This window comes from Papaver somniferum, chromosome 2 (assembly GCF_003573695.1).
Source record: "Papaver somniferum cultivar HN1 chromosome 2, ASM357369v1, whole genome shotgun sequence".
NCBI classification, from domain to species: Eukaryota; Viridiplantae; Streptophyta; class Magnoliopsida; order Ranunculales; family Papaveraceae; genus Papaver; species Papaver somniferum.
In genome coordinates this window covers 203,885,723-203,898,774 of record NC_039359.1, presented here as the reverse complement: position 1 = coordinate 203,898,774, position 13,052 = coordinate 203,885,723, and the positions used below count along the sequence as shown (strand labels likewise).

General features: G+C 35.6%; 2 protein-coding genes across 2 annotated transcripts; one reads left to right on the top strand and one right to left on the bottom strand.

The window, feature by feature from the left end:
• The first annotated feature begins 2,797 nt into the window (after window positions 1–2,797).
• LOC113350289 (uncharacterized protein PAM68-like) lies at window positions 2,798–3,537 on the top strand. Its single transcript, XM_026594408.1, has one exon. It carries the CDS (start codon window positions 2,852–2,854, stop codon window positions 3,410–3,412), a length of 561 nt encoding a protein of 186 aa, XP_026450193.1. The 5' UTR covers window positions 2,798–2,851; the 3' UTR covers window positions 3,413–3,537.
• A 349-nt stretch (window positions 3,538–3,886) lies between these two features.
• LOC113350288 (UDP-glucuronic acid decarboxylase 2-like) lies at window positions 3,887–6,957 on the bottom strand. The gene is made up of 7 exons (XM_026594407.1): window positions 6,072–6,957; window positions 5,830–5,977; window positions 5,539–5,618; window positions 5,368–5,451; window positions 5,180–5,254; window positions 4,973–5,065; window positions 3,887–4,458 (listed from the first exon to the last, which is right to left on the bottom strand). The coding sequence occupies exons 1-7, from the start codon at window positions 6,678–6,680 to the stop codon at window positions 4,225–4,227; spliced, it is 1,323 nt and encodes a 440-aa protein (XP_026450192.1). The 5' UTR covers window positions 6,681–6,957; the 3' UTR covers window positions 3,887–4,224.
• Between the last annotated feature and the right edge of the window lie 6,095 nt (window positions 6,958–13,052).

Sequence of the window (13,052 nt, the reverse complement as noted above, 5' to 3'; positions counted from 1 at the left end):
ATATATCATTAAGCGCAAGTTCAAATAAGAACTCTCCCCTTGTGTGTTGTCATCCTCACAAGAACAAAAGAACAACAAAAGCAACCTTAGAAGGTTGTATTGGTTTTAACTAATGCGTGCCAATAGCAAAAGTTGAAAACCCGAAACACATATGTTATGTTAAACACAACTCATGTAAACATAAATTGATTCAACTTTTCACATATGAGTTTCAATCGGAACACCTTATGATCCTTTGATAAAGCCTACCAACATGGGTTAGAACTTAATCCCGCTAAATAAAAAAGCCACACAAATCATAAGGGTTACAACATATGAGATTGAATATTAAGGTTAATAAAAACCAAAATCAAACATCTCATAAACCGAAAACACATAACAAAAATATAGGCATTCATTCACAGGCTATGTTATCGGAAACTATCACATGAAACAAAAATGATTTATAATTTTATTCATAAATATAAATTGATAGTTTTATTCGAAATAGACCTTATACAAATATATCGAAATAAATCAATACATTGATGTCCATTTTTCTGATTAAGTTTCTCAGCATATAACTTAATCCCTAGTGGTGCTATGATTGTTCACTGAGGTTTCTTCGGTGTTCAAACTCTTGAAGCTTGTCTCGAGAGACTTGTCAGCAACCACTTCTTGTTTTTCAAGTTTTTCAACTTGTTCCTTCATGTCTGCAAGATCAGCTTTTGTTTCTTCAGTTCTATCATTTAGCTAATCTTGATTTCGAACTGTTATTATGAGAGTGGTTCTTAGTTCTTCAAAACCATGGTTAAAGTTTACCATACTATCAGAAGGTATCCACTTGGGTTTTTTTGGATCTTGAAAGTTGAAAGCCATCAGTCATGACTCATCTTGGAATCCAGTAGAACTATCAGTCACGTAATCGTACATGCTTTTTGAGATGATCTTCTTCTTCCTTTCCGTACTGATTCCTTGACAATACTTAACTCTTTGAGCTTCCTCCTTATTTACCTTTGTAATACTGCGAGTTATTGGAGGCATGCTCAAGGATTTAAATAAGAATTAATCACAGTTTCTCAATACAAGTAAGAGAGTTTTTCTTAAGAAGACACAACTTCCGGATCGAAAATACTCAAAGATTTCCGAAAATATATGAAGAATATATTTTGTTTCTTGTGGCCGAAGCTCTCATGCTGAAAGGTTTATTAAAATTCGAAAATTTCAAATAAAACCTAAATATGGAAGACCATGATAAACATGAATCAAAATTATTTTGAGACAAAATGGATCGCAGTTACCCAGAAATTGTCATAAATTTTTTGATACAAAAACAAAACATGTGCTCTCGTTTTATGTGCTTCCCCATCCCAAAGATTATGAGCACTAACTTGGATGAGGGTGCCCAGACTCCATACAACTAAGTTGTGTCGGAGTAAGCCTTTTCATGCTTACAACGAGTATCAGAAACATAGTTCATGTTCCTTTTTGAAGGTTTTTGCCCATCATATTTTCTCCCAGGAAGATGATCTCTCCTTGTGAAATAGGTTTGATCATGGGGAGAAAATGTACTGATGTGAGAATTTTCAGAGATAGATAAATCTCTCTTAATTCTGCTAATGAGATTTTCGTAAGATTTTCTCATTTTAAGGATTTCCTTATTATGCACATCAGCTTGATTATCGAAAACAATTGTTGAAAATTTTCCCTGATTGTTTCTCTTGGCAGAAATTTTTTCCTTCCCTTTCTTCTGGAAATGTTCAGTAGGGGAACTAACTTCATGTAAACAGAGATTGTTCCGACATGAATGAGGTGGAACCTTTTTCCAGAAGTGATTATCAACTCTTTTATCTGATTATTTTGAGTTGATTTTTTCGGGTTGGGGTATATTCGGTCTTTCTATTGAGGAATGATCTTCAGTTTTTTAATACAAGATGCTTCTTTTAATACTTTTACACCAATATTTTGAAGAAGTATATTCCTGTCAAGTGACTAAAAGTTGTATTCCTTAAGAACTTTTTCACGGAACCGGTTCAGAGTTTTCTTTGGACAAGATTTCGTTTGATCATCAGTAGTTGTAGAAGTTGATTTTTCATTCTCTTCTGACTTGATGTAGCTAGGCAGACTATCATCATCATGATCTGTTTTAGATGTGATCAAACAAGTCTTGTTTTCACGATCTGTAAAAGTCGAGCAAGGACTTTTAGTTTCCTCATCAGAAGAAATCATAACAAAGTCATTTGTCATAGTCTCCGAATGAATCTCTTGTTCTTGAGTAAGAGTTTTATCAAGAGCTTCTACTTTGAAGTCGGATTCATATTCTCTTTTACTAGAATATTTAGTTGATTGTCTTTTTCTCTGATCTCTTGTTTAAGAAGATTAGATTATGTGTTTAATAATAACATCCTTGTAAATAGAGATCTTATAGGCTTTAGGAGTTTTACCAATTCTTTCTCAGCATCTTCTTTGACATCAGAGTTTGACTCAAATATACTACTGATCTCCTTAACTTCTGGAAAAAATCTAACAATATGTATTTGGTGCGATCCAACCTATAAAATCTATGTCTAATTCAGTCTGAGAGTTTGTCTCGGAACCTAAAGACACCTACAAAGCTTTACAAAGCTTTCTGAGTTGGCTAAAAGTAGTGAATTGAGATTCGGCGTCCGATGCTTGATTATATGTCCTGCTTAAATGTTTTATATATTTTTTAGCCATCAAAAAAGACCTCTAATAGTTAGCCATCTTATCTAGACTCTCCTTATCTCTTGAAACAAAACCATCACCATTCATTATGAAGGGATAACATATCTGACCATAGAGACGATAGTTACATACCACTTACAGTGAGACAGTTAATTACCACGAAGACATGAACACTCTCCTCCTCTCACTCTCACCTCTGCATATCAGAAGTACTCCGTGGGCACACAAAAATTCTGTTCTTGAACATACACTATATGTAAGAAGATTCCCTCACAACCCTTTTCCATCTTTCCATTACAGGAGGAGAACATTAAAACTACAAGCCAAGGCCAAAGGTTTCGGCACCAAGGGTACATTACCTGAGAAGAACCTGCAAGAAGAAGATGATGATGAGAAACTTTCCACAAGAAGTAAAAAGGAAGACGATAAGATTGCGGATGAAGTGTGGGGAAGGATGATTGTAAGGATATTAGCTTATGTCGGTATCCCAATGGCAAGTGGAATAGCATTGTTGGTTATATTTGGGTTTCTCAAGGAAAATCACATTTGGGATGTTCCCCTTTGGCTTCCGTTTGTAACAACATTGATAGGCTTCGGAACTTCGGCGCTTGGAATTGCTTATGGAACTTTATCAACAAGTTTGGATCCAAATAAGAAGGGATCGCTTCTCGGATGGGAAGAAGTTCAACAAAACTGGCCTGAACTTTGGAAGGAGGATATTGAATAAATTGATAGTTATCGAAGTTTGGGCTTCATAATTTTGTTGTGTTTTCTCAGTAATTTGCAGCATACATGTTATACATATACTAAATTTAGTTTCCGTGGAAGGAAAAAAGAATTGGTTTTGGTCTTGGTGTTCTTTTCTTATGGTCTGAAAATTGGAACAATTTAGCTGATTAACTTTGTCGGATGGCATGCTTAATTAAACCGACAAAGGTTAGGATGGCATGCTTAAAATCATATTGTAATAAAATTTTTGACTCACTAAATTTCCAAGTGAGAGAGCTGCTCAATGAGTGATTGCCAGCCGGCCCAGCCCAGCTTATAAACTTACGTTAGGTAGATAAACTGTAAACTGATGTCACTACTAATTTAAGTTTTTAGGATTAAATTGGTCATTCTTCACTTAAAGTCACTTAAGTTTGCATACACTTAACTGATATACATCGTTTACCATTTTATGATTAGTATAAAAAAAACGGAACAGAAAGAACACTAGTATATCTGAGACTGCCTTTAAAGTTGTGAACTAAGAACCAGACAACTAGCAACACATCCAAGAATTGCTTTAAAAAAAGTTAACATCAACAAAAGATGAACCTGTGTTACTCATAAAACACAGTACACGAAGATAACCTATTAATGAAAGACAAAAATTATGGTAAAGTACTGACACAACCGAAGATACAACAAATACTGAAATTGAAAGAAATATGACCTATGAAGCTTCTAATCTTTTTCTTTCTTCTCCTGTTTTTAATAGAATGGAGTCTTATCACAATGCCTCCTGGCGCCTTTAAAGATGTGAATAATGATTGTTTAGGAATTAGAGACAACACCACTGGTGCTGCTGCTTCCTTCTTTGTGGTCTCCAAAGATACGCTGACGGAAGTCAGTGACCATGAGAGGCAACCCTTTGCGTAGTGCTACCTTAGGCTCCCAGCCAAGTTGCTCCTTGGCCTTGGTGATGTCTGGCTTCCTCTTGTGTGGGTCATCCTCTGTGTTGGCCCTGAACTCGATCTTTGCATTAGGGTCTATAGTCTCCTGTACTACCTGTTCAATTTCAAGCCACACAGAACCAATCCCTTTCTTAAGTAAGATACCTTTTCAATTTCAAACTAAGAAAGTCAGATATACCGAGGCAGTGGGTTCAAACCTAACTCTAGGCTTTCCAACCAAATGGTGCCATACCTGATACTTGTCAATGGAGTTCGTTACTTTTTTGGAATATTATACAATCGGAGGTTGAACCACGGGTATGGTCACAAGGATAACACGAGATGGGCAAGTCAACAAGGTTAAGTCTTTCCTACTGGCTACCACATACCACATTGTGGTCCAAACGACTATCAGAATATCTGTTAGGTCTATTTTTTCTACATAATAAGGCACCCACTGGTGTTAAAAAGCTGAATTTGAAAATGAAACTTTAGAATCTAACAAAAGATAATGACTTGAAAGAATGTGGGTTAGGTATTTTTTTGGTATTGATTATTCGATTTGGTTACAGATTAATGGCAAATGGAATGAAATCAATGAATGAGAGGATCGGTGACAGAGACTATACCTGAGCAAGTTCAAGCATGGTGAATTCACCAGGGTTACCGAGATTGAATGGACCAACATGTTCTCCTTCCATTAACCTCATCAAACCCTCCACCTACAATCAACAACAATACACATATTCTTAGAAAAGTATAATTTGTTTAATGTTCAAGTAACAACAATTGCCAGCTAAAAAGAAGTTTGTTTATTTTCAAAGGCTTCTATTTACCAGATCAGAAACGTATTGGAAACTCCTTGTTTGCTTTCCATCACCATACACTGTCAATGGCTCTTTTCTTAGTGCCTACCCAAACACAAATATTTAATAATTAATCATTTGATTACCCAAAAAATTACTTACCAACTATAATAAAAACAAACTGAAAATTTAAAAAATAAAAAACCAAAGCTTCATACCTGAGCAACAAAATTACTGACAACTCGACCGTCATCGATACACATTCGTGGTCCATATGTGTTGAAGATCCTAGCAATTCTCACCTGCATAAGCCAAAGAAAAACACCAAAATTAACTTCATTTTTGTTTTAAAAACTCAATTTGAATATTTAAAAAAAAAAAAAAATTACCTCAACGCCAGCACCTCTGTGGTAATCCATTGCCAAAGTTTCTGCAGTCCTTTTTCCTTCATCATAACAACTCCTTACACCTGTCCAAAGTCCAAACCCACAACACTTTTGTTTGTCAGGAGACGCAAAACTCACCAACTAGTACATTTCATGTGTGCCGGATCCCTAAAGTATAAAAAAAAAAACGTTTTTTTACTGTGTGTGAAGAAACTAGATCTTGTCACTGATGGTTCCAGGCGCAAAACAGCGTACAAGGGGCAGATCCGAATGAAGAAATAATGCAAAACGTACCAATTGGATTGACATTTCCCCAGTAAGTTTCAACTTGAGGATGTTGTAGAGGATCACCATAAACTTCACTGGTACTAGTCAACAAAAATCTAGCACCAACTCTTTTAGCTAACCCCAGCATATTCAGTGTTCCAACTACATTTGTCTTGTATGAAACAAAGTCAAGGATGCCCAAACAAGAATAAAATTCACAATAATAATTAAGAAACTAAAAATCAAAATCAAAATGTGAAAAAGGATATGATAGTCTTGACAGGATTGAATTTGTAATGAACAGGAGAAGCAGGACAAGCTAAATGATAGATCTGATCAACTTCCAACAACAATGGTTCAACAACATCATGTCTAATCATTTCAAATCTAGGATTACCAAAATGATGCATAACATTTTCTTTCCTCCCTGTAAAGAAATTATCAACAACGATAACACTATCTCCCCTTTCCATCAATCTATCAACTAGATGACTACCAACAAATCCAGCACCCCCAGTAACAACAATCCTCAACCCTTTCCTTCTCAAACCTAACGGAATTTTCCCACCTGAATTTACAGATCTTTGCTCGTAAACAAATTTCTCCGATAGACGAGTTGAAGAATCAGAATTCGGAAAGTATTGTGCCGGAATCGAATCATAACTTCCTGTAAACTGTCTTGATGAGGATGAGGAAGGGATTAGGACAAAGATTACTGTGGCGATGGCGATTCCGAGTAGTACAAATAAGAGTCTTTGTTCCCGTAGCATGTAACGAATAGCTCTGGTTACTGGTAAAAATGGTTTTGGGGGTTTTGGTAAATAAGTATCTGATTGTGCTTGTGATTCATGTCTTCTGTATGTTAATTCCGATGCCATTTTTACCGAAATTTTTGAAGAAGATCTGGGTTTTGGCTTATGAGATCGGGAACATTTAGAATTGGATTTGAATTTGATATAAAAGGGGTTGCAAAAGCACTTTACGTTAATAAATAGGATAAAATCACTTTACGTGGAGATTTGAAGGTGATGATGATGATGTACAGTTTGAGTTTTCTCTTCCTTTCTAGGTTTTTAAGCTCTGAGATTTTTCTTTATAAAGTTACGATTACGGAAGGAAATGCTGTTCAAGTTGTCTGAAAAATATTCACATGAAATATGACTTAACAGACCCGTGAATATATGTGATTCTGTGGGAATTAATTTGGGTAATGTAGACAGCCGTTTGTATTTTGACACGAGGAGTGGCATTTTCCAGTGGTGGGTAATAATAACTTTTTTTTTTTTTTTTGCCAACAATGAATATTATATAAATTGTGGAATGAAATAGTGTCTCACACGAGCAAACGTTGAACTCCTTCAGGAGGCTATCAAGCCAGACCTGAGTTACACTAGACTTCCTGTTGAACTTTGCAAGTTCATCTACAGGTTTATTGCATTTCCTGGGAATAAAACGACACTTCCAATTTGGAAATAATTTCATAATATGAATAATATCCTGCAGAATGCTTTCGTTTTCCCAAGCTATGACAGGTGATGCATTGTTGATGAAGCTTTCAATATTCTTCAAGTCTGTCTCGAACATTGCGTGTGAGATTTGTAATTTCATGCACCAAACCACAGCTTCATGGATAGCTAAGCATTCTGCTCCTTTCGAGTCTGCTACTCCTGCATAGTGTTTTGCACGACATCCTTTCCAGTTGCCTGCAAAATCACGTAAAATCACACCAGTACTTGTTAGTCCAGTATTTTCATCATAAGAGGCATCACAATTAACAGTAAGATATGGACTATCATAGGGTTTCCATATTGCAGTTGAGGATGAGAGAACTGAAGTGGTATGACTGCAATTGTTTGCTTTGTCAGATAGTGAAGATGAGTAATACGCAAAGCTAAGAGCATTCATAGCTGTGCCTTTGGGGTTAGCCTTCTTATTTTGAAAGATAACGTCACATCTTTCATTCCATATGCTCCATGCAACTACCATGCGCAGATTGAGCCAGTTGTTTTGACCTTGTTGTTGAGATGAAAGTGTAATCCAATTTTCCAGCACCTTAGCAATGTTATTAAATCTTCCTGTTAGAGCTTGACTACCTCCGGGAATTTCCATCCATACTACCCTTGAAAATGCACATTGAAATAAAATATGCATTGTACTTTCTTCATGTTGATTACACAGTGCACAAGTCTTATTGATATATCCACATTGTCTTTGTAATTTGACTCTAGTTGGAAAAATATCTATTAAACATTTCCAGAAAAAGTGTTTAACTCTTGGCCAAGTGTTGATTCTCCAGAATTTCTTCCATTTAATATTGGTTCCTTGTATGAAGAGTGAGAACTTCCTTGAGCCTAGGATGTCTTCAAAAAGTTTTTTATAAGCAGATTTGAGAGTAAAATTTTCATTCTTGTTTAGTTTCCAGATCAACTTATCAGTTGTATAAGTTGATACTCTCATTTTTAGAATCAAATCTGCAGCATGTTGATCAAAAAGAGGTGATTTACCAGATCAACATTCCATTTCCTGGTATCTGAAAGAAAAAGAGCACTAACCCAGACATAATTTTCACTGTCTGCAACTTCATTTCTTGGAGTTGGTGGTACATCCATACCTATAATCCAGAGATCCAACCAAATCTTTATATGAGAACCATCACCAACACTCCAGCAACTGTGTTGTTTAATAGAATCCATATTTTTTTGTAAACCTTTCCAAGACCAAGAACAGTCCTTCTTTATTGTAGCATGTAACATACTAGTGCAAGGGAAGTATCTTGTTGCCATACATTTAACCCACACTTCATCTGAATTTGTACATATTCTCCAATCAGCTCTTATGAGAAGAGCTTTATTCAAGATATTCAAATTCTTTAAACCTTGTCCTCCAACATCCTTATGCAGGTTCAAATCCTTCTATGAAGTGATATAAGTACCCCTTGTGTCTTCAAAGACCCACCAGAAGTCCCTCTGTACAACACTATACTCATTTATGATATCCTTAGGTATTTGAAAGCATCTCATAGTGTATGAAGGAATGGTATTAGTGATAGTGTTAATCATTAAAGACTTACTGCACTGTGCCATAGTTTTACATCTATAAACTGATAGTCTATTCTTCACCTTATCAAGCAGATTTGTGAAGCAAGTTTTCTTACTTTTTCGAATCAACAAAGGCATACCAAGATACTTCTCTTCAGGATTCATGTAGGGTACCTTCAGTCTCCTAGTAAGAATTCTACAAAATCTTGGTGGAACATTAGCACTATAGAAAACACTAGACTTTGTGAAGTTTACCATTTGTCCAGAAGCAGCTCCAAATTCATCAATAATCTGAAGCAGATTGTTGACATTATGAAGATCAGCACTTGCAAATAGAAGACAATCATCTGCAAAAAACAGATGTGAAATAAAAGGAGCAGTTGGTGCAATTTTGATGCCTTCAATCCTGTTGTTCTATTCAGCCATAAGCAATTTCCTAGAGAAAGCCTCCATAGCTATAATGAAGAGGTATAGAGACAAGGGATCTCCTTTCCTAATGCCTCTTGATGGTTTATAAGCAGCACAAGGAGCACCATTTAGAATTATGGATATCTTAGTGGTACTAATGCACTGCATGATGAGATGACACCATTCACCACAAAAACCCATTTTTTCCATGACATCCATAAGAAAAGACCATTCAATCCTATCAAAAGCTTTTGACATATCTAGCTTTAGAGCAAGAAAATTCTTACTTTCTTTTTTGTTCTTCGTTGTATAGATTATCTCTTGAGCTAGTTGTATATTGTCTGAAATCTGTCTGCCTGGCACATATGCAGCTTGTAATGGATAAATGATCTTATTCATCACTTTCTTCAATATCCTGGAGAGGATTTTAGAGATAATCTTGTAAGAAGTATTGCAGAGAGCTATTGGTCTCGGATCATATGGAAATTGCTTATTTTTAGTCTTTGGAATGAGAGATATATTTGTGTTATTTAATTCCTTAAGCATGAATCCAGACTGGAAGAATTTCTTTACCATTTGAATAACATCTAAACCCACAATATCCCAATGGGAATGGAAAAAACCATATGGGAAACCATCTGGTCCTGGAGCTTTCCATGGTTTCGTTGCGTTGAGTGCTTTCCATATTTCAGCATCTTCAGGTACTTTGATTAGCTCAATATTATCAGCTGTTGTAATTACTTGAGGGATATTTTGTAACAAAATTTCATCTTTATCAGGAGAAGTAGTTGTATGCAGTGCACTGTAATGCTGTATGAGTAAGTTTTCTAGATCTTCTCTACTTGAACACCAGTTGTCATGACTGTCTTTCAAGGCTTCAATGTTGTTTATTGCTCTCCTTTTGTTTGCATTTGTATGATGATATTTAGTATTTCATTCCAAGTAATGCTGATCTCTAGACTTTTGCCCCCAGAATTCACTTTGTATTTGATTCCAGTGCTCAATTTCTTGCTCCAACTTTAGAATTTGCAAAGTACTGTTATCTTGAGGCTGAGAATTTTGTTGAACAGATTCCACTTGCCAGTGAAGAAGATTTATGTTACTTTGAATGTCACCAAATTTACACCTATTCCATTTTGAGATATAATTTCTGGTTGTGTGTAGTTTTCTTGAGACTTGGTAAGCATACGATCCTTGTATTTGATTTTCCCAGGCAGCAGCAACTTCATCTTTTAAAGGCTCATCCCTTTCATAACACTGAAAATATTTCCAGTTTTTCTTCTTATCACATTTAGAAGAGGCAGTGTCCGACATTATTGGATAATGATCTGAACCAATTTGAGGAAGATGGAGAACTTTGGAGTCAGGTACATGAAGCATACATTCAGCATTACATAGAGCCTTGTCTAATCTTGATCCTCTAACACCAGTTCCATGTACATTACTAGACCAAGTAAATGATCTACCATAATAACCCAAATCTTCTAGACCAGCATCACTAATCACTTGAATGTAAGATGAATCCCTTGAAGAAGAAGTAATTTGATTTGAAGAAGAGGAAGTATTATGGAAGTAAGCTCTACTTTCATTGTTGAAAACCAAATTCAGATCACCAATGATAATCCAAGGCTGAGTTATGTTCTGACTTATATCCATAATGTAGGACCATTGCTTTTCCTTGTTGTGAGGATAAGAGGATCCATACATGCAGGTAAGAATCCATTCATGCTTAGAAGGATCATCATGAACTTTGCAGTTTATGATCCAAGAATCTACATTCACCATTTTGAACTGGAAACCATCTTTCCATAAAAAGGATTAGTCCACCAGCTAAACCCAAGGAAGAAATAAGTTTATTATTTGGGAACTTGAATTGTTTGGTCAGTTTATTTATTTTATCTATCCTTAGTTTGGTTTCTGAGAGAAAGATAATGTCAGGATCATATCTACTAATTAGATCCTTGAGATGGTCTCTAGTTTTTTTACTAGAGAAACCTTGACAGTTCCAAGCTAGTAACCTCATATTAAGGAATTCAACAGGATATAATTGATAATTAGAGTAAAACAAGATGTGAAACAACTGCAAACTTTCAAAAGAAGCTATATATCTATAGTTAATACAATTTGAAGAAAATGAAAGATAAGGACAGTTTCTTACACTGAATGCAGTGCTCCCTTGATTTGTATGGTATCCATCTCTGAATCAGCATCAGGTTCTCTCTGAACATCCATATCAGACTCCTCCATAAATACAGCTTGCGTGTTATTGTTTCCAGTATGATCAATACCAGTACTGATACCAGCATGGTCAGCAAGGGTAGGATGCTTAAGAGAAGGGCCATTTCTAGGGGGTTCAATAGGTTGGTTTCTAGCTCTTTTATATGTTCTACTCTCATCCCCATCTTGTTGAGTCTCTTCCATATTATCCACAATTACAAACTCAGCATCAGTATCCTTATCTTGGTCATCAGTAACTCCCTCTTCATTCTTATTTCTACGGTGCTCTTCATATTCTTCTTGTGTCATTTTTCTTTCTTTGAGAGCCATTGTAATCTGTGGGCACATTTTTTCGTCATGCTCAACAATATAGCATTATTTACACAAGCTATGTAGCTGTTTAACCCAATGGTATTTAATCCAGACAACTTATTCAGAATTGGAGTTCCACCATTCTCCTCTTTTTAGGGGTGTTGTCAGATCCATCTCAACACGAGCCGTTATCATGTTTCCAGATCTTGGTCTATAGTTTCTCGGCTCTGTTGATATATTTGTATCCAAGTCTTCTATTGCCTCATTAATAACAGCTTCATGGTGATGTTCAAGAAGTGATCCTTTGAACTGTACACTCCATACTTGTCTGGTGAATGTCCAATCTTGATAAGGTATAGTAGTGGTATATTCCATAAGAACAAGAAGAAATCTTTGTACATTCCAAGGAGTTTTCTTCAAAACATCTTTCATGTATTTCTCAGAACCAAACTTACAAACATAAAGATGGTTTCCCACGACACGAATCTCTTTCCTTTTATAAGCCTTCCAAAGTATGCTCAGCTCTTCCTTGACGCTCCCAGTTTAAATTTCCAAATTATTGACCTTGAGTTTTCCAATCAAACTGTTTGACCATTCATCAGCAACAACACTTATATTTTTTGAAGAAACAATAGCACCTTTAACTCTAATGGCCGTACTCTTCATCTTTTCAGTGAGATCAGAAACTTTGTTGTCATTTTGATTATATAGCTTTCTAGGGTTTCTAGGTTTTTGGTTGTAGAGATAATGAAGATATTAAACAGACTGCTTGTTTTTATCTAGATATCAGAATGAATAATGAAAAGATTATTCTTTTCCAAATATAGGGAAAAGTTGTGATACGTATAAAAGATTTGCACTTTTCTGTTATGGAAAGGATATGGGATAAAAATCTTATTTCGATTTTTGTTAAACAGTCTAACAGAAAAAGGGAAACTTTCCATCTTGTTATGAATATTTTGCATGGATTCCGGGATATACGTACTAATCCTGTAATCACGGCAAGAAATGGTGGGAGTTAGTGAAATTTGAAAAAAATTGTAGGTCAACGAGTTGCAGATCGTTGAGTTTCTATGGATTACAAGGTTTCCTAGATCTTGACTAGGTAAGGAAAGATGATCATGCTGGCTAATACACAAATATGTAATGGTGCTTTTCGGTAAAACTACCTGTTTAAGCAATACTTCTTTATGCAAACCTGCATTGTTGTGCAAAACTGCTAGGGATGGCAATACTGCTGTCAGGATAAAACTGAGGCTAAAAACAGATATCCAA